Below are 22,156 nucleotides of genomic sequence, written 5' to 3' on the forward strand. Positions count from 1 at the left end.
ATTTGAGTTATATGAGATAATTGTGAATCTGTTGGCCAGCTGAGGCAAATAAATGCCATGTAGTAATTGTAGTTTTTCTTCATGTTTTCCTTCTATGTCTGATTCTATTATCAAAAGCTTGTGTATTACTTGAACAAAGTCAACTTCACCACAACATTTGGTGATCAAGTGTCATTTGATGAGAATGGTGATACCATACCAATATATGACATCATGAACTGGGTGTGGCTCCCTGATGGAAGAACTAAAGTTCAGAGAGTGGGTGAGGTTAAGAGGTCAGCCTTCAAAAGTGAAGAGCTCACACTGGATGAAGATAAGATCTTCTGGAACTTTGAATCGAAACAGGTACCATTTTACTACTTTTTACACAACTATTTCTTTTCCACTTATTTGGCCTGGATTCAAAGTTTTCCTATGTGCAGCAGCTTTGCTATTGTGTGTCAAAATGCAAATGTTGTTATCTGCTTGTGTCTGTGGTGGTGGAAGCAATCTGGGTTTAGGTGTAGGAAATGATCAGTCCGACACCTCTGGGTCCTTGCTCATCACTTTTGCGCTTACCCGGGACAGCTCAGCAACACATTTACTTCCAAAATACAAATACTCACTCTTAAATAAGTTAACTAAGTTAACTTTCATACCATTTAAACTTTAAAGACATAGTAAGTTGATTATTACTCTCTGCTGAACAACCAGGACACCCAGCACTATTTCCCTCTTACCCTTGTATGGAAAAGCCCTACCTATAGTACAGCAACCCAATATTTTGTGACAATGGACTGTTTGCACTCCGCTTCACATGCTTCATGTAACACATCACTTTCATTTGCAATTAGTGGAACCAATTTATTTTAGTTAAAGCAGAAGCAATTCATGGTAATTGGAAGACAATTACCATGAATATTACCACATGAATATGTGAAATGCTAGACTGAGACAAACTCTCATTTTACTATGAATGGAACTGCAGGTTGGCCGCATGGTTGTTGTAGTGGTCAACTATCTTGCCTTTGCAGTAAGAAGACCCAGGTTCACGACCTGGGTTTTTCCGGGGGGGGGGTTCCTCCCACAGTCCAAAAACATGCAATATGGGGGTCAGGCAAATTGGACACTCTAAATTGTGACACTGAAAGTGGATGGTTGTCTGTCTCTACATGGCCCTGTGATGGACTGGCGAACTCTCCAGGGTGTACCCCGCCTATTGTCCTATGTCAGCTGAGATTGGCACCGCACCCCCTCCGACCCTCATGTGGAGGATAAAGTGGTAGAAGATGGATGGAACGGCAGCCATATATATGTGTGAATTGACAGTGATGCTGTGCAGACAATAGACCCTTGGAGAATAGAATAGCATATAGATTTTTCTCTACACAGCCTCCTCGGTCAGTGTGCAGTGAGAGTTGTCCTCCAGGTACCCGTAAAGCCAGAAAGAAGGGGGAACCTGAGTGTTGTTTTGATTGTGTCCCTTGTTCAGAGGGAAAGATCAGCAATATAACTGGTGAGTGTTAAGTATTAAACACCACAGTTCAGAGATGTTGCATAAACCTGTATCTCATCACTTTCTCTCTTTTCTCAGACTCCATGGAGTGCACCAGTTGTCCAGAAGATTTCTGGTCCAGCCCCCAGCTTGACCATTGTGTTCCTAAGAAAACAGAGTTCCTCTCCTACCATGAGCCTCTGGGTATCTGCTTGACAACCACCTCACTGTTGGGCACATTTATCTGTGTTGTTGTTCTGGGCATCTTCATCCATCATAACAGCACACCTATAGTTCGTGCCAACAATTCAGAACTCAGTTTTCTTCTCCTGGTGTCACTCAAATTGTGTTTCTTGTGTTCATTGCTCTTCATTGGACGACCCATATTATGGACTTGCCAACTAAGACATGCAGCGTTTGGCATCAGCTTTGTGCTTTGTGTCTCATGTATCCTGGTGAAAACCATGGTGGTTCTGGCTGTGTTCAGGGCCTCCAAACCAGGAGGTGAATCCAGTCTGAAGTGGTTTGGTGCTATGCAGCAGAGAGGGACAGTTCTGGTTCTGACTTCTGTTCAAGCAGCAATCTGCACTGCCTGGCTTGTCTCTGCTTCACCAGTGCCTCATAAAAACACCCAGTATCACAATGACAAGATAGTTTATGAGTGTATAGTTGGGTCCACAGTTGGGTTTGCAGTTTTACTTGGTTATATTGGTTTACTGGCTGTCCTCAGTTTCTTGTTAGCTTTTCTAGCAAGGAATCTTCCAGACAGTTTCAATGAGGCCAAACTCATCACTTTCAGCATGCTGATCTTCTGTGCAGTGTGGGTGGCCTTTGTCCCTGCTTACATCAGCTCACCAGGCAAATATGCAGATGCAGTGGAGGTATTTGCCATCCTGGCCTCTAGTTTTGGCCTCTTGGTGGCACTGTTTGGACCCAAATGTTATATCATCCTGTTGAGACCAGAGAGAAACACAAAGAAAGCCATCATGGGTCATTGTAACACAAAGTGACATTGTTAACACAGCTGTCTCTTAATCTGATCTATTTTTAAGTTATAATTACCAGGTCACAATAAAATCAATAAAGATTTCGTTAAAAATATTTTAATTATTCTATGTTATCTTTTTTTAACCACCTATTATGCCACGGTTGAAAAGCATTGCAATTTTATATCTTGACTTATGGTAGTAACAACGATAACATTTTTATTATTTCATCTTTATGTAGCCATGCAATCTCATTGAGATCAACAAAAAAGACCTGCAAAATGTGGGTCCACAAATTGATATAGGAGTGTAGCTATACTACATGGGGTCTGGTTCTCTACTGGTGTGTAATAAGGATGGGTTAGATGCAGAGTTCAAAATTCACTTTCACTAATTGGAAAAATGCTGTGCATGCCACACTTAATACTTTATGTTGTCTTATAGTTTACATTAAATAGATGACTAGTGACTGGGACTAATATACTAGTACATCTTTAAACTAAGGAGCCACCGATGACTGTGACTCATCACAAAAAAACCCCTGTGAGAAGTGAAAAGCTCAATTTCGTGTCTGCTGGTTGACCGTTGAACTTTTATTGCAGCAGTGCTCTTTTTTCTCTCTCCCTTTTCTCTCTGTTGAACTGTGTTGTGCTATTTTTCTTCCAGTAGGTTCACACAAACACTAAGAAGTGCAATGCTGTCCTCCACAGTTCACAATCACATTTTCACCCCCATCCTGGTCTCAACTCATCAAAGCCCAATCTTATTTCTGGAGATGAGATCAATATCTGTGACATATTAAGGAGACAATGGCAGGTCTCTGCTGTCTATGTTTTTGAATATTTTACACTTACTGAGAACAAACTAATTAGGAGTGATTAGCTGTAACTTGTAAATCTATTCAATGAATGGATCAATATGGCTCATTGAGAAATTAGGATATATTGCATGAGCATGTGTGTGCACACACACACACAACCATTCACGAATAATATTTTTGTCCCTGCCCATAAAACTTCCCACTAGGTGGTGAGCAAGAATAAACAATACAGCAAGTCAATAAAATAGGTGATGTATGAGGGAACTAAACTCAGAAAATAAATGTACCACAGCAAAATCATGAGGGGATTTTTAGACACCGGCCTTCTCTTGCTAATGTTGTTCTATTACATTTCATCTGCTGTGTCCTCTTCTCTTTATTCCCCCTCTTGTCAGTCACATGAACAGTTTCCCCTGCATGGGATGCACAAGAATGGAGATGTGATTTTAGGTGGACTTTTTAAAGTACACTTTTTTTCCAATGATCCTGATATGTCCTTTACCTCACAGCCACAACTGCCTACCTGCTATGGGTGAGTCTGTGAGAGATGCACATGTTAGTATTTGCAGTATCTGAAGTTTAGCTTTATTTTTGAATCAATAAGACTTGCATGTTTGTGTTAGTTTTAATATTATAGGATTCAGAGAGGCTCAGACCATGGCCTTTGCTATTGATGAGATCAACAGAAACTCCAACCTGCTGCTTAATGTGACTCTGGGATACAGTCTGTACGATAACTGTCTTGAACTAGGGATTGCATTCCGTGCAGCACTGACCTTAGTCAGTGGTCAAGAGGAGCAAGTTACATTAAAGGACAACTGTGTAGGAACTCCTCCAGTCCTAGGGATTGTGGGTGATCCTTCCTCTACACTTTCTATTGCCATATCCACAGTCATGGGATTGTACAGAGTACCTCTGGTAAGTTTATCTGCCTCTCAAGTTAATCATTGTTGGATATAATTTCAATGCAAATTTGCAAAATGCAAACTGTTTCCAGCATACGTGATCTCTCTTTTTTTTTGCAGGTGAGTTATTATGCATCATGTTCCTGCCTGAGTGATCAACAAAAGTTCCCATCTTTCTTTAGAACGATCCCAAGTGATGCTTTTCAGGTGAAAAATAGTCAAGTTATGTGTGGAATCATCTTATAGTGAAAGATGATGCCAGCCTGTGCACTAATCCCTCTGCTCTGTGTCCACATAGGTGAATGCTATGATTCAGATACTAAAACGCTTTGGTTGGACTTGGGTAGGTCTGCTCATCAGTGATGATGATTATGGACTCCACGCTGCCCGATCCTTTCACTCAGATCTGGGTCCAGCTGGTGGAGGATGTCTGTCTTACACAGAGATTTTGCCCTGGGGTGACGACCCTGCCGAACTAAGGAGAATAGTGGATGTGATGAGGAAATCTACAGCTCGAGTGGTGATTGCGTTTTCAAATAAGGCTCGCATGATCAACCTCATGAAAGAGGTCAGTCTGACAAGAACCTTTAGCCTGTATACAATAGACTTTAATGTTGCACCTGTTTTTTATGTTCCCTGTAACTGCGGGTTTAAAATGTATATACTAATATTTAGACTATATATATATACACACATACACTTGTTACAATGCAATGAACAGGTGGTGAGGCAGAATGTGACAGGCCTGCAGTGGATTGCCAGTGAAGCCTGGACGTCAGCTGATGTGCTCCAGACTCCTCACCTTATGCCGTACCTGGGTGGAACACTGGGCATCGCTGTCCGTCGAGGAGAAATACCAGGACTCAGAGACTTCCTGTTACAAATACGTCCTGACCTAGAGCACAGCAACACAGATGGAAATAGCATGGTGAGTTTCCCTCTGAATTGGTATCCGTAATTTCCTGGCATTAATTAAGAAATATATCGTCTTTCAGGTGAATCAATTTTGGGAACACACATTTCAGTGTAGATTTGCACCACCTCCAGCAAGTTGGGTGGAAGCTGGAGGAGGATTATGCACTGGACAGGAAGCTGGAGCGAATGTAGAGACTGAGGAAGTTATACAGAATGTGGAGAATGAATTGGTAGATGTTTCAGACCTCAGAGCAGAGTATAATGTGTATAAGGCTGTGTACGCTCTGGCGTATGCTCTTGATGACATGCTGCAGTGTGAGCCAGGGAGAGGACCTTTCAGCAATAACACCTGTGCTCATTTACAAAGACTGGAGCCATGGCAGGTAGATATCAGTTTACACTAAGTCTTAATTGAACTTAATCCTTTGTATTTCTTGAAGACTTCAATTAAATAGATTAATAAATGAAAGCATCTCACTTTTCCTACACAGTGAGGTAATAGTGTTATATCAGGTGAAAGTAAGTGTATTTTAACAATGTGATGTTACCTAAAAGGAAATGATTTGGTGAAAATTATAATAAGGTAACATGTTTATTCCTGCAATAATTAGTTAGATTTTTTATTTTATTTATTGTTTTCTCTACAAATATACAGTGATTAGTAATTGTTTCATTTTTGAATAAGTCATCTGTCCTCTTTCCTTGTATTTTCCTGCCTCAGCATTGGTAACAGCTGAGGCCAGAGGCATTGCTTTGAAGATATCCATATGCACATTGGTCTTCCCCATTTTTGTTAACGTGATATCTTTGGAAAATCCTGTCAACTTTGCCCCAAATTCTTACTTTGGCACACACTTGACTCAATTCCTTTTAAGTCAACATTTACATGATATTGGAGAAACGTGAATCTGTAGGTTAGCTGAGGCAAACTTGGCAGTGATTGAAGTTGTCTTTCTTTTTTCTTCTATATCTGTTTCTAATCCCCACAAAGCTTGTGTATTACTTGGCAAAAGTCAACTTCACCACAACATTTGGAGATGAAGTGTCGTTTGATGAGAATGGTGATACCTTGCCAATATATGACATCATGAACTGGGTGTGGCTCCCTGATGGAAGAACTATAGTTCAGAGAGTGGGAGAGGTCAAGAGGTCAGCCTTCAAAGGAGACAAATTTACGCTGGATGAAGACAAAATCTTCTGGAACTTTGAACCAAAACAGGTGGCTTTTTATTTTTTTCAAACTATATTTCTACTTTAACCAATTCTGTGAGCTGAGGTTCACTATTATCCATCAGACTTACATGTTGTCATCTAGAATCAGAATCTGTTTACTTTAGATAGCAGCTATCAGTCTCAGTGGAATCTGAGGTATAACATTTAAAAAAACTTTATATAAATGTATAAAAATAAAACTCATGCCTTTGCAGCAGGATAATTGGGTTTTGGGACCTGGTCGGAACAAGGACCTTTCTGCATGTTATCCCTGTGGGTTTTCTCCCATGTCATTTCCTCACATTGTCCAAAAACATGCAGATTTGGGCAAATTGAACACTCTCAAAAATTGATCGTAGATGTGAGATGCATAAAAGTGCAATGACAATGGTAATGAAAGATTAAAAAGTAATCGATGACAAAGGTTTTGCTTTGGAGTTGTTGAAGAAGGTTTTGCACTATCCAGCAGTTGATACAGCAGCTAGGCTTCTAGGGTCAACAGGTCTCAGCAGAAGGCATATCATTGTGTCATCTGGCTTGGCTGAGAGGGAGCATATAAATACAAAATAAGATTGGACCTCAGATAGAACCCTGCACTACACCGCAGTTGATACGAGTTGTGGAGGATTTGTAATTATCTATGGTGACCATGTGGCTTCTGCCTGAAGATATGAATAAAATCAAGTACAGTGTCCCTAATGCCACCTATAGGTTTTAAGATGAGCAATTAAAATGTGCCCAGCCATGGAAAAAACAGGTACATGTAGGCTAAGGGGCATTTCAAGTTTTCTCAAGTTCTGTCTTTGTACGGCCAACGTTTTGCGCTGTAACAGCCACAATTTTGTTTTTTTGCAATGCGTTTTTCCTTGTCCATCTTCTTTGGACTCGTGGCTGGTAACAAATGGAGTGGTCTACCTTACCTTGAGGATGGAGGACAGATTCTGTGCAGTGGAAAGCTGTAAAACCTGACTTATTACAATCTCTCCTTCCTGGATAGACTCATTCATCCTGGGCTTTTTTTTTTTTTGCCTTTGTAGGCAGCAACAGAATCGAGAATAGTCTGACAGGTGGTTAAAACAGGACACCAGATTCTCTGTAGTAAAATTCAACTCTGGGATAGAAGCTGTTTTGCATAGTTTTTTTTTGTTTCTGAAGGCCCTGAAACGCCTTCCTGAGGGCAACAGTTCAAATGGGCAATGACCAGGGTGAGATGAGTCTCTGAGGATGCTAAGGGTTCTCTTGAGGCAGCATGATCTGTAGATGTCCTCGACCTTCTGAAGTGCCTGTCTGTCTGCTGGTAGACCAAGCTCTTTTGTCAGGTTGTCCTCAGGAAGAGCAGCCTCTGTTGTGCCTTCTTGAAAAGTCCCATGGTGTTTCTTGTCCAGTTTAGGTGGTAGGTTTGCTGGACATTTGGACAACTTCAGGCAGGGTGGGATTGAGGATTGGGATAGGGACCGGTGAAGACACCAGCCAGCTGGTCTGAAGTCCCTCAGCACCCGCCCAGTCACATTGTCTGATCCAGCAGCTTTCCTTGGTTTCCCTGCAGAATGTGCCTCATCTCCTGTGACTGCACTGTTAGGGGCTGGTGAATGGGAAACCTTAAAGCGGGTGAAGAAATGGTTCAGATCCTCAGCCAGTGAGGTGTCACCGTTGGCTATAGTTAACATTGGCTGCCAGCCAGACAGTATGTTCTATGACTATGTAAACACCGAAACTACCAAAAGAAAAAATAGACTCTCTTCTTTTGTCAGGCGTCATTGGCAGTTAACGGCTGTATTTGAATTTATGTCTATAGACGTCATTGGCAGTTGTCAACCTGCCTGATGTATCGCATTAGGTTGGCAATGGGTAGCTGTGCCTTGTAACCATTTTGGACATTGAAGTAGGCTTTGTCCAGAGTGTCTGCTCCTCATATTGTGTCCTGATGGAACTTAAGCAGCACTTCAAATCAGCATGGTTAAAGTCACCTGTTAAAATGTGTACTGCCTCTGGATAGGTGTTCTGTTGAAGACTGATAGCATTGTTCAAGTGGCTACATTGGTTACGTTTGAACACAGACTGTGTTTTTTCAAGGGCTACATTAGCATTAGCATCCGGTGGTATATATACTGTAGTCACCATGACAACAGTAAACTCCCACGGAAGATATGTGGCTCTGAATTTAATAATCAAAAACTCCAGGTCTACAGAGCAGTGGCTGTCGATGGTTGTGGTGTGAGTACCCTTCTTTCCTCTTATCGGAGTTACTGTTCCTTTAATGACGGTAGGCTAAGTGGCCTGCTAACCCAAGAGCCCAAGTGTCTGGGATGGATGAGTGGAGCCAGGTCTCTGTAATCAGCAGAATGCAACAGTCCTGTACGTGCATTCAGTCCTAGTTTCAGCTTATTATTTTATTTGCGATGGATCTGGCATTTGAGAGGAAGATAGTGGGAAGTGGCAGTTTGTGTGGCCGTCTTCTCTGCTGTGTGAGGGCACCAGCACAGCAGCTACTTCCTCTTGTGGTGCCTACTCCTTCTCCTGCTCAGCAGGATGACGATCCACAGGGAGTGTAATGTCCAGGCTATATCCTGCAATATACTGTGTGAGTGTAAAATGTAATAGTTAACTTATTGTTCACTCTAAAATTCAATGCTTTTGAGATACTGGCGACTGTAGATAGGATTTGCACGACAGATCAGAGAAATACAAGGTTGAGCTCAGAGCCGCTGTGCCTGTGCACACTGCCATCTTTATGACCTATCTTCTCCTGTCTGTAGGGATATAGGCAAACCCTGTGAAAACAAATTTCCCCAAGCAGACAATAAACTAACTAACGAACTAAATAAACCCCATGTCCAGTAAAATTCAACTCTAGGATATAAGCTGTTTTGCATTTGCATTTGCATTGTATTGCATTGTTTTGGTTCTGAAGGCCCTGAAACGCCTTCCTGAGGGCAACAGTTCAAATGGGCAATGACCGGGGTGAGATGAGTCTCTGAGGATGCTGTGGGTTCTCTTGAGGCAGCATGATCTTTAGATGTCCTCGACCTTCTGAAGTGCCTGTCTGTCTGCTGGCAGACCAAGCTCTTTTGTCAGGTTGTCCTCAGGAAGTGCAGCCTCTGTTGTGCCTTCTTGAAAAGTCCCATGGTGTTTCTTGTCCAGTTTAGGTGGTAGGTTTGCTGGACATTTGGACAACTTCAGGCAGGGTGGGATTGAGGATTGGGATAGGGACCGGTGAAGACACCAGCCAGCTGGTCTGCAGCCCCTCAGCACCTGCCCAGTCACATTGTCTGATCTAACTAACTAACTAAACCCCATGTCCAGACCTCCATTTTATGACTGTCGACCATACTCAAATGCTTCAGCTCCATGAAACACATCACATTCCAGGCCATAAGGTAAAACTTTCAACGACAACAACACTGAATTGCTTGTTTGAGTTTATGTGAGGTTTGTGGGTATCACCACCTGTGCAACACGTCACTCAAAGAATGCTCTGACATACAAATGGGAGGAAACATCTGGTGAGAAATTGCCACTTTGGGAAATGGGATGTCACAGGGCCTCATTTTATTATCAGTGGAACTGCAGCCATGTACATGTGGGTGGACATGATTAGCGACTCTCTGCAGACATGGAAGATGGAAAGTATTAAGAGTATCAAGGAGTAGAATAACAGATATTTTCTCCACACAGCCTCCTCGGTCAATGTGCAGTGAGAGCTGTCCTCCAGGTACCCGCATGGCCAGAAAGAAGGGGGAACCTGAGTGTTGTTTTGACTGTGTCCCTTGTTCTGAGGGAAAGATCAGCAATACAACTGGTGAGTGTAAACTTTAAACATCACAGTTCAGATATGTTGTATGAACATGAATCTCATGACTTTCCCTCTTTTTCTCAGACTCCATGGAGTGCACCAGTTGTCCAGAAGATTTCTGGTCCAGCCCCCAGCATGACCACTGTGTTCCTAAGAAAACAGAGTTCCTCTCCTACCATGAGCCTCTGGGTATCTGCTTGACAACCACCTCACTGTTGGGCACATTTATCTGTGTTATTGTTCTGGGCATCTTCATCCATCATCACAGCACACCTATAGTTCGTGCCAACAATTCAGAACTCAGTTTTCTTCTCTTGGTGTCGCTTAAATTGTGTTTCTTGTGTTCATTGCTCTTCATTGGACGACCCATATTATGGACTTGCCAACTAAGACATGCAGCATTTGGCATCAGCTTTGTGCTTTGTGTCTCATGTATCCTGGTGAAAACCATGGTGGTTCTGGCTGTGTTCAGGGCCTCCAAACCAGGAGGTGAGTCCAGTCTCAAGTGGTTCGGTGCTGTGCAGCAAAGAGGGACAGTTCTGGTTCTGACTTCTGTTCAAGCAGCAATCTGCACTGTCTGGCTTGTCTCTGCTTCACCAGTGCCTCATAAAAACACCCAGTATCACATTGACAAGATAGTTTATGAGTGTATAGTCGGTTCCACCATTGGTTTTGCAGTTTTACTTGGTTATATTGGTTTACTGGCCGTCCTCAGTTGTTTGTTAGCTTTTCTTGCAAAAAATCTTCCAGACAGTTTCAATGAAGCCAAACTCATCACTTTCAGCATGCTGATCTTCTGTGCAGTGTGGGTGGCCTTTGTCCCTGCTTACATCAGCTCACCAGGCAAATATGCAGATGCAGTGGAGGTATTTGCCATCCTGGCCTCCAGTTTTGGCCTCTTGGTGGCGCTGTTTGGACCAAAATGTTATATAATCCTGTTGAGACCAGAGAGAAACACAAAGAAAGCCATCATGGGTCATGGTAACACAAAGTTACATTGTTAACACAGCAGTCTCTTTATCTGATTCTATCTTTTTTTAAGTTATAATTACCAGGTTACAATACAAGCAATAAAGAGTTTGTGAAAAATATTTAAATTATTCTGTGTAATCTTTCTTTAACCACCTATTATGCCACAGTTGAAAAGCATTCCAACTTTGCATGTTTACTTCTGGTAAAAACAAGGATAACATTTGGGTGGAGTGGCTCAGTGGTTAGGACTGGTACCCTGTGTGTGAAAGACATCATGGTTGCAATGGACACAAGTTTGACTCCACCCCTGGCTGATTGTACTCAATCCATTGTAAGTCGCTTTGGATAAAAGCGTCTGCTAAATGACATGTAATGTAATATTATTTCGTCTTTATGTAGCCATGCAATCTCAGTGAGATCAACAAAAAAGAACTGCAAAATGTGGGTCCACAAATGGTTTTGGCCTCAAATATTGGTATTATGGTTATGATCGTGAGTAAGAGGTGGGTAGAGTAGCCAAAAAAAATTACTCAAGTAAAAGTACTGTTACTTTAAGATGATAATTACTCAAGTAGAAGTAAAAGTACTCAAAAGTACGCAGTGAAAAGACTACTCAATTACTCAAGATTACAAGTAGTGAATTTCTTCTGATTCATTTTTTAAATATTCAGAGCAACACAAAATAGACACAACATATTGTCACACATTGTTGCGACACCACGCTGTCAGTCGCTCCACCTCCTCCCTGTAGGCGGACTCATCCTCCCCTGAGATGAGCCCAACTACTGTGGTGTCATCAGCGAACTTGACGATGATATTACTGTGGTGGGTCGGGGTGCAGTCGTGGGTGTAGAGTGTGTAAAGGAGGGGGCTCAGCACACAGCCCTGTGGTGAGCCAGTGCTGAGGCTGATGGCTGTGGAGAGGTGGGGCCCACTCTGACTCTCTGTATTCGCTCTGTCAGAAAGTCCTTAATCCAGAGGCAGGTGGTAGGTGTGGTAGTCCAATGTCCGACAGCTTGGTCACCAGTCTGTGGGGGAGGATGGTGTTAAAGGCAGAGCTAAAGTCTATAAAGAGCATCCGTGCATAGCTCCCCTGATGTTCTAGGTGGGACAGGTTAGCATGGAGAGCAGTGATCACAGCATCCTCTGTAGGCAAACTGGTGTGTGTCGAACTATGGGGGGACGAAAGTCATGATGTGGTTCCTGATGAGCTTCTCGAAGCACTTCATTACCACAGGAGTCAATGCTACTGGCCTGTAGTCATTGAGGCTCTCAATAGTCTGTTTTTTAGGGAGAGGGACTATGATGGATGATTTAAGACAGGACGGGACGGTAGACTGGCACAAGGACTGGTTAAAAATCCTGGTGAGGACCCCGGCCAACTGATCAGCACAGTCCTTCAGTACACGCCCTGAGATGCCATCGGGTCCGGCTGCTTTCCGTGGGTGGACGGACCGCAGTGTTCGCCTCACCTCATGCTCCTCCACCATTAAGGTGGAGTTGTCGCTTCCTGGGTGAGGTCCGGAGCCCTCACCCAGGACGTTTCCACCTCGAACCAGGGGAAAGTAGTGGTTAACTTCTTAACCACTCTTCTTATCTTCTTCCCTCTGGCAGGCGTTACAGAACACTGTACACCAAAACTGCTAGACACAAGAACAGTTTCTTCCCCCAGGCCGTCACATTACTGAACACTTGACCAGTTTATTTGTTTATTTATCTATTCACTATCTGCACTTTATCGTTTATATATATATATATTTAAAAATAAACCGGACCTCTGGTCACTTTTTTTATTCACTCTTGTCAAATGTATGTTAAGTTATGTTGATGTCTATGTTTCATGTACAGCGTGTGTTTGAAAAACCGGAGTCGAATTCCTTGTATGTGTTACATACTTGGCCAATAAAGCTGATTCTGATTCTGATTAAGCTCCTCTGCCAGTGATGCGTCACCGACTACAGGACCCAGGTTGGTCCTGTAGTTAATGATGTGCTGGACGCCCAACCACACCCGCCTGCTGTTGTTGCTCTGCAGGTGGTCCTCAATCTTCCTCTTATAGTCCAACTTGGCCTCTCGGATGCCCCTCTTCAGGTTGGTGCGGGCTGAGCTGTAGAGAGCCTTGTCGCCAGACCTAAAGGATGTATTTCTCTCCTTCAGCAGTTTCTGGATCTCACTGGTCATCCAGGGTTCCGGATTGGGATAGACCTGGATGTGTTTCTCAACTGTAACAGTGTCTGTGCAGTGTTTAATATAGCTCAGCACACTGTTACTGAACACCTCCAGGTCTGGGTGTTCAAAAATACCTGGTCCTCCTGAAACAGTCCTGTAGCTGCTGGGTGGCTCCATCTGGCCAGGTTTTAATTGTCTTTGTAGTGGTGGGAGCAGTTTTCCTGAGTGGGGTATATGCTGGGATCAGGAAGGGTGATACATCGTCAGACTGGCCCAAGTGATCAAGACCGCTGAAAACTCTTGAGGGAGATATATGGGTCTGCATTTTACAGTCACATACTCTATGTCCGGGGAGCAGTGACTGTCTAAAGTCGCTGTGTTTGTACATCAGTTGTTGTTCACATACAAACACAGTCCCCCACCTCTGCTTTTCGCAGAGTCGCTGGTCAAGTCGTGGCGCTGTACTGTGTAGCCTGTTAGCTTGATAGTGGAGTCCAGAATCGACGAGTGGAGCCAGGATTCTGTGATAAGCAGAATGCAGCTGTTCTTGACGATGTTGTTGGTCGCCACCTGTAGCCTCAGTTCGTCGATTTTGTTGACTAGGGATCTGGTGTTGGTGAGGAAAGCACAAGGAAGCGGTGGTTTAACAGGCTGCCTCCGTAGCCTCGTTTGCGTGCTGGCCCTGCAGCCTCGCTTTTACTTCCTCTCCCTTCGCCGCTTCCGTCGCCTGCCCGTGGGGGTGATGATCCACGGGGAGCCGGGACTCCTCCCTATGTCTGCTGGAATATCGTGGAAATGGAGAAACTCTGTTGTAACGCTTCTCTCGTTGCTGTAACCGATCCTAGGAAGTTCAGGCCGGTTGTAGATGTTGTTCCACCAGCGAAATGTAGATGTCACGGTATACAAAACGAACACACACTTCCATACAAAGCACTGAAATAAGGAGCACCGAGCCGCTGTGTCCATGCACGCCGCCAACTTCCTACTTCATTTATATTGAGGAGACAATAGCAGGTCTCTGCCGTCTATGTTTTTGAATATTTTTGAATATTTTACACTTACTGAGAACAAACTAATGTAGTGATTAGCTGTAACTTGTAAAACTATTCAATGAATGGATCAATATGGCTCATTGAGAAATTCAGATATATTGCATGAGCATGCGTGTGCACACATACACACAAGCATTCACAAATAATATTTTTGTCCCTGCCCATAAAACTTCCTACTCTGCCCCGATAGGTGGTGAGCAAGAATTAACAATACAGCAAGTCAATAAAATGGGTGATGTATAATGGAACTGAACTCAGAAAATAAATGAACCAGAGCAAAGCCATGAGGGGATTTTTAGACACTGGCCTTCTCTTGCTAATGTTGTTCTATTACATTTCATCTGCTGTGTCCTCTTCTCTTTATTCCCCCTCTTGTCAGTCACATGAACAGTTTCACCTCAATGGGATGCACAAGAATGGAGATGTGATTTTAGGTGGACTTTTTAAAATACACTTTTTTTCCACTGATCCTGATCTGTCCTTTACTTCACAGCCACAACTGCCTACCTGCTATGGGTGAGTCTGTGAGAGATGCACATGTTATTATTTGCAGTATCTGAAGTTTAGCTTTATTTTTGAATCAATAAGACTTGCATGTTTGTGTTAGTTTTAATATTATAGGATTCAGAGAGGCTCAGACCATGGCCTTTGCTATGGATGAGATCAACAGAAACTCCAACCTGCTGCTTAATGTGACTCTGGGATACAGTCTGTATGATAACTGTCTTGAACTAGGGATTGCATTCCGTGCAGCACTGACCTTAGTCAGTGGTCAAGAAGAGCAAGTTATATTAGAGGACAACTGTGTAGGAACTCCTCCAGTCCTAGGGATTGTGGGTGATTCTTCGTCTACACGTTCTATTGCCATATCCACAGTCATAGGATTGTACAGAGTGCCTCTGGTAAGTTTCTCTACCTTCACTGTGAATCATTGTTGGATATAATTTCAATGAAAATTTTAAGTTGTAAACATGAAATAGTCTACATTTAAACGTAGAAGTCAGCAATCAATGACTGTTTCCAGCATACATGATCTGCTTTTTTTTGCAGGTGAGTTATTATGCATCATGTTCCTGCCTGAGTGATCAACAAAAGTTCCCATCTTTCTTTAGAACGATCCCAAGTGATGCTTTTCAGGTGAAAAATAGTCATGTTCTGTGTTTTGTTTACAGAGTTGTGTGGTGTCGGATATACAACTTAAAGACAGTGATTAAACATGAACCTGTTTAGCAGGATTCATGTTTGAAAATGAAAGATGATTCCAGTCTGTGCACTAATCCCTCTGCTCTGTGTCCACACAGGTGAATGCTATGATTCTGATACTAAAACGCTTTGGTTGGACTTGGGCAGGTCTGCTCATCAGTGATGATGATTATGGAGTCCACGCTGCCCGATCCTTTCACTCTGATCTGGGTCCAGCTAGTGGAGGTTGTCTGGCTTACACAGAGATTTTGCCCTGGGGTGACGACCCTGCCGAACTCAGGAGAATAGTGGATGTGATGAGGAAATCTACAGCTCGAGTGGTGATTGCGTTTTCAAATAAGGCTCGCATGATAAACCTCATGAAAGAGGTCAGTCTGACAAGAACCTTTAGCCTGTGTACAATAGACTTCATTAATAATGTTGCACCTGTGGGTTTAAAACATATATACTAATATTTAAACTATATATATGTGTGTATATATATATATATATATATACAGTATGTATATGTATATATATATACATATTTACATATATATGTATATGTGTATATATATATATATATATATGTGTATATGTATATACATATATATATATATATATATATACTTGTTACAATGCAATGAACAGGTGGTGAGGCAGAATGTAACAGGCCTGCAGTGGATTGCCAGTGAAGCCTGGACATCAGCTGATGTGCTCCAGACTCCTCACCTCATGCCGTACCTGGGTGGAACACTGGGCATCGCTGTCCGTCGGGGAGAAATACCAGGACTCAGAGACTTCCTGTTTCAAATACGTCCTGACAACACAGATGGAAATAGCATGGTGAGTTTCCCTCTCAATTGGTATCTGTGACAATAATTTCCTGGCATTAATTAAGACATATATCGTCTTTTAGGTGAACCAATTTTGGGAACACACATTTCAATGTAGATTTGCACCACCACCAGTAAGTTGGGTGGAAGCTGGAGGAGGATTATGCACTGGACAGGAAGTTATACAGAATGTGGAGAATGAATTGGTAGATGTTTCAGACCTCAGAGCAGAGTATAATGTGTATAAGGCTGTGTACGCTCTGGCGTATGCTCTTGATGACATGCTGCAGTGTGAGCCAGGGAGAGGACCTTTCAGCAACAACACCTGTGCTCATTTACAAAGACTGGAGCCATGGCAGGTGAGATATCCGTTTACACTAAGTCTTAATTTAACTTAATCCTTTGTATTTCTTGAAGACTTAAATTAAATAGATTAATAAATGAAAGCATCTCACTTTTCCTACACAGTGAGGTGATAGTGTTATATCAGGTGAAAGTAAGTGTATTTTAGCAATGGGATGTTACCTAAAAGGAAATGATTTGGTGAAAATTATAATGAAGTAACATGTATATTCCTGCAATAATTAGTTTGATTTCTCTACAAATGTACAGTGATTAGTAATAGTTTCATTATTGAAGAAGCCATCTGTCCTCTTTCCTTGTATTTTCATGCCTCAGCATTGGTAACAGCTGAGGCCAGAGGCATTGCTTTGAAGATGTCCATATGCACATCGGTCTTCCCCATTTTTGTAAAAGTGATATCTTTAGAAAATCTTGTCAACTTTGCCCCAAATTCTTACTTTGGCACACACTTGACTAAATTCCGTTTAAGTCAACATGTACATGATATTGGAGAAAATTGTGAATCTGTAGGTTAGCTGAGGCAAACTTGGCAGTGATTGAAGTTTTCTTTCTTTTTCCTTCTATATCTGTTTCTAATCCCCACAAAGCTTGTGTATTACTTGGCAAAAGTCAACTTCACCACAACATTTGGCGATGAAGTGTCATTTGATGAGAATGGTGATACCTTGCCAATATATGACATCATGAACTGGGTCTGGCTCCCTGATGGAAGAGCTATAGTTCAGAGAGTGGGAGAGGTCAAGAGGTCAGCCTTCAAAGGAGACAAATTTACGCTGGATGAAGACAAAATCTTCTGGAACTTTGAACCCAAACAGGTGGCTTTTTATTTTTTTTCAAACTATAATTCTACTTTAACCAATTATGTGAGCTGAGGTTCACTATTATCCATCAGACTTACATGTTGTCATCCAGGATCAGAATCTGTTTACTTTAGACAGCAGCTCTCGGTCTCAGTGGAATCTGAGGTATAACATTTAAAAAACTTTATATAAATGTATAAAAAATAAAGTCATGTCTTTGCAGCAGGAAAATTGGGCATTGGGACCTGGTCGGAACAAGGACCTTTCTGCATGTTAGCCCTGTGGGTTTTCTCTCACGTCATTTCCTCCCATTGTCCAAAAACATGCAGATTTAGGCAAATTGAACACTCTCAAAAATTGATTGTAGATGTGAGAGGCATAAAAGTGCAATAACAATGGTAAAGAAAGATTAAAAAGTAATCGAGGACAAAGGTTTTGTTTTGGAGTTGTTGAAGAAGGTTTTGCACTATCCAGCAGTTGTTACAGCAGCTAGGCTTCTAGGGTTAACAGGTCTCAGCAGAAGGCATATCATTGTGTCATCTGGCTTGGCTGAGAGGGAGCATATAAATACAAAATAAGATTGGACCTCAGATAGAACCCTGCACTACACCGCAGTTGATACGAGTTGTGGAGGATTTGTAATTATCTATGGTGACCATGTGGCTTCTGCCTGAAGGTATGAATAAAATCAAGTACAGTGTCCCTAATGCCACCTATAGGTTTTAAGATGAGCAATTAAAATGTGCCCAGCCATCAAAAACAGGTACATGTAGGCTAAGGGGCATTTCAAGTTTTCTCAAGTTCTGTCTTTGTTAAGAAGTACAGCCAAAGTTGTGCGCTGTAACAACCACGATTTAGTTTTTTTGCAATGCGTTTTTCCTTGTCCATCTTCTTTGGACTCGTGGCTGGTCACAAATGGTGTGGTCTACCTTACCTTGAGGATGGAGGACAGATTCTGTGCAGTGGAAAGCTTTAAAACTTGACTTACTACAATCTCTCCTTCCTGGATAGACTCATTCATCCTAGGTTTTTTTTTTTGCCTTTGTAGGCAGCAACAGAATCGAGAATAGTCTGACAGGTGGTTAAAACAGGACACCAGATTATCTGTAGTAAAATTCAACTCTAGGATAGAAGCTGTCTGCTGGCAGACCAAGCTCTTTTGTCAGGTTGTCCTCAGGAAGTGCAGCCTCTGTTGTGCCTTCTTGAAAAGTCCCATGGTGTTTCTTGTCCAGTGTAGGTGGTAGGCTTGCTGGACATTTGGACAACTTCAGGCAGGGTGGGATTGAGGATTGGGATAGGGACCGGTGAAGACACCAGCCAGCTGGTCTGCAGTCCCTCAGCACCCGCCCAGTCACATTGTCTGATCCAGCAGCTTTCCTTGTTTTCCCTGCAGAATGTGCCTCACCTCCTGTGACTGCACTGTGAGGGGCTGGTGAATGGGAAACCTTGAAGCGGGTGAAGAAGTGGTTCAGATTCTCAGCCAGTGAGGTGTCACCTTTGGCTATAGTTAACATTGGCTGCCAGCCATTTTCAGTGTGTAACTGCCAAGCGTTTTACAGCATTTCGACTGATTTTCCAAGACCCACAAAACAGTATGTTCTATGACTATGTAAACACCGAAACTACCAAAAGAAAGAATATACTCTTTTCTTTTGTGTCGTCATTGGCAGTTAACGGCTGTATTTGAATTTATGTCTATAGACGTCATTGGCAGCCAATGAGTTGCTAGACCTGCAGTTGTCCACCTGCCTGATGTATCTCATTAGGTAGGCATTGGGTAGCTGTGCCTTGTAACCATTTTGGACATTGAAGTAGGCTTTGTCCAGAGTGTTTGCTCCTCTGGTACCACATATTGTGTCCTGATAGAACTTAAGCAGCACTATCTTCAAATTAGCATGGTTAAAGTCACCTGTTAAAATGTGTACTGCCTCTGGATAGGTGTTCTGTTGAAGACTGATAGCATTGTTCAAGTGGCTACATTGGCTACGTTTGAACACAGACTGTTTTTTCAAGGGCTATATTAGCATTAGCATCCGGTTGTATATATACTGTTGTTACCATGACAACAGTAAACTCCCATGGAAGATATGTGGCTCTGAATTTAATAGTCAAAAACTCCAGGTCTACAGAGCAGTGGCTGTCGATGGTTGTGGTGTGAGTACCCTTCTTTTCTCTTATCAGAGTTACTGTTCCTTTAATGACGGTAGGCTGAGTGGCCTGCTAACCCAAGAGCCCAAGTGTCCGGGATGGATGAGTGGAGCCAGGTCTCTGTAATCAGCAGAATGCAACAGTCCTGTGTGCATTCAGTCCTAGTTTCAGCATATTATTATTATTATTTTATTTGCGATGGATCTGGCATTTGGAGGGTGGAGCTCAGAGCCGCTGTGCCTGTGCACACTGCCATCTTTATTACCTATCTTCTCCTGTCTGTGGGGATATAGGCAAACCCTGGGAAAACTAATTTCCCCAAGCAGACAATAAACTAACTAACTAACTAACTAAACCCCATGTCCAGACCTCCATTTTATGATTGTCGACCATACTCAAATGCTTCAGCTCCATGGGATGTCACAGGCCCTCATTTTATTATGAGTGGAACTGCAACCATGTACATAGGGGTGGACATGATTAGTGACTATCTGCAGACATGGAAGATGGAAAGTATTAAGAGTATCTAGGAGTAGAATAACAGATATTTTCTCCACACAGCCTCCTCGGTCAATGTGCAGTGAGAGCTGTCCTCCAGGTACCCGCATGGCCAGAAAGAAGGGGGAACCTGAGTGTTGTTTTGACTGTGTCCCTTGTTCTGAGGGAAAGATCAGCAATACAACTGGTGAGTGTAAACTTTAAACATCACAGTTCAGATATGTTGTATGAACATGAATCTCATGACTTTCCCTCTTTTTTCAGACTCCATGGAATGCACCAGTTGTCCAGAAGATTTCTGGTCCAGCCCCCAGCGTGACCACTGTATTCCTAAGAAAACAGAATTCCTCTCCTACCATGAGCCTCTGGGTATCTGCTTGACAACCACCTCACTGTTGGGCGCATTTATCTGTGTTATTGTTCTGGGCATCTTCATCCATCATCACAGCACACCTATAGTTCGTGCCAACAATTCAGAACTCAGTTTTCTTCTCTTGGTGTCACTCAAATTGTGTTTCTTGTGTTCATTGCTCTTCATTGGACGACCCAGATTATGGACTTGCCAACTAAGACATGCAGCATTTGGCATCAGCTTTGTGCTTTGTGTCTCATGTATCCTGGTGAAAACCATGGTGGTTCTGGCTGTGTTCAGGGCCTCCAAACCAGGAGGTGAGTCCAGTCTCAAGTGGTTTGGTGCTGTGCAGCAAAGAGGGACAGTTCTGGTTCTGACTTCTGTTCAAGCAGCAATCTGCACTGTCTGGCTTGTCTCTGCTTCACCAGTGCCTCATAAAAACACCCAGTATCACAGTGACAAGATAGTTTATGAGTGTATAGTTGGGTCCACCATTGGTTTTGCAGTTTTACTTGGTTATATTGGTTTACTGGCTGTCCTCAGTTGTTTGTTAGCTTTTCTCGCAAAAAATCTTCCAGACAGTTTCAATGAGGCCAAACTCATCACTTTCAGCATGCTGATCTTCTGTGCAGTGTGGGTGGCCTTTGTCCCTGCTTACATCAGCTCACCAGGCAAATATGCAGATGCAGTGGAGGTATTTGCCATCCTGGCCTCCAGTTTTGGCCTGTTGGTGGCGCTGTTTGGACCCAAATGTTATATTATCCTTTTGAGACCAGAGAGAAACACAAAGAAAGCCATCATGGGTCGTGGTAACACAAAGTAATATTGTTAACACAGCAGTCTCTTAATCTGATCCTATCTATTTTTAAGTTATAATTACCAGGTTACAATACAAGCAATAAAGATTTTGTGAAAAATATTTAAATTATTCTATGTAATCTTTCTTTAACCACCTATTATGCCACGGTTGAAAAGCATTCCAACTTTGCATGTTTACTTCTGGTAAAAACAAGGATAACATTTGGGTGGAGTGGCTCAGTGGTTAAGACCGGTACCCTGTGTGCGATAGACATCATGGTCGCAATGGTCCCAAGTTTGACTCCACCCCTGGCTGATTGTACTCAATTCCATTGTAAGTCGCTTTGGATAAAAGCTTCTGCTAAATGACATGTAATGTAAAAATATTTCATCTTTATGTAGCCATGCAATCTCAGTGAGATCAACAAAAAAGAACTGCAAAATGTGGGTCCACAAATGGTTTTGGCCTCAAATATTGGTATTATGGTTATGATCATGAGTGAAAAATTAACTAAAATTATGTTCAACATACATTTTAAATTATAAAAGTAGTGAATTTCTTCGGATTCATTTTTTAAATATTCAGAGCAACACAAAATAGACACAACATATTGTCACACATTGTCACGACACCACGCTGTCAGACGTTCCACCTCCTCCCTGTAGGCGGACTCATCCTCCCCTGAGATGAGCCCCACTACTGTGGTGTCATCAGCGAACTTGACGATGGTATTACTGTGGGTCGGGGTGCAGTCGTGGGTGTAGAGTGTGTAAAGGAGGGGGCTCAGCACACAGCCCTGTGGTGAGCCAGTGCTGAGGCTGATGGCTGTGGAGAGGTGGGGGCACACTCTGACCCTCTGTATTCGCTCTGTCAGAAAGTC

At 42.6% G+C, this 22,156-nt stretch overlaps 2 protein-coding genes across 2 annotated transcripts in view; both read left to right on the forward strand.

Annotated features, from left to right (window-relative positions):
- Positions 1-22,156, forward strand: part of LOC131457308 (extracellular calcium-sensing receptor-like) — an 88,337-nt gene that overhangs the window by 51,272 nt on the left and 14,909 nt on the right. The window contains exon 8 of the mRNA XM_058626281.1: positions 1,372-1,495. Within this exon, the coding sequence (XP_058482264.1) occupies positions 1,372-1,495 (124 nt within the window). The remainder of the gene's footprint in view (positions 1-1,371; positions 1,496-22,156) is intronic.
- On the forward strand, positions 14,690-21,419 carry LOC131457311 (extracellular calcium-sensing receptor-like). The gene is made up of 9 exons (XM_058626282.1): positions 14,690-14,814; positions 14,906-15,200; positions 15,349-15,435; positions 15,600-15,869; positions 16,132-16,326; positions 16,400-16,675; positions 17,267-17,494; positions 20,189-20,312; positions 20,390-21,419. Exons 1-9 carry the CDS (start codon positions 14,705-14,707, stop codon positions 21,298-21,300), a joined length of 2,496 nt encoding a protein of 831 aa, XP_058482265.1. The 5' UTR covers positions 14,690-14,704; the 3' UTR covers positions 21,301-21,419.

The sequence above is a fragment of the Solea solea genome, chromosome 3 (assembly GCF_958295425.1).
Source record: "Solea solea chromosome 3, fSolSol10.1, whole genome shotgun sequence".
Lineage (NCBI taxonomy): Eukaryota > Metazoa > Chordata > Actinopteri > Pleuronectiformes > Soleidae > Solea > Solea solea.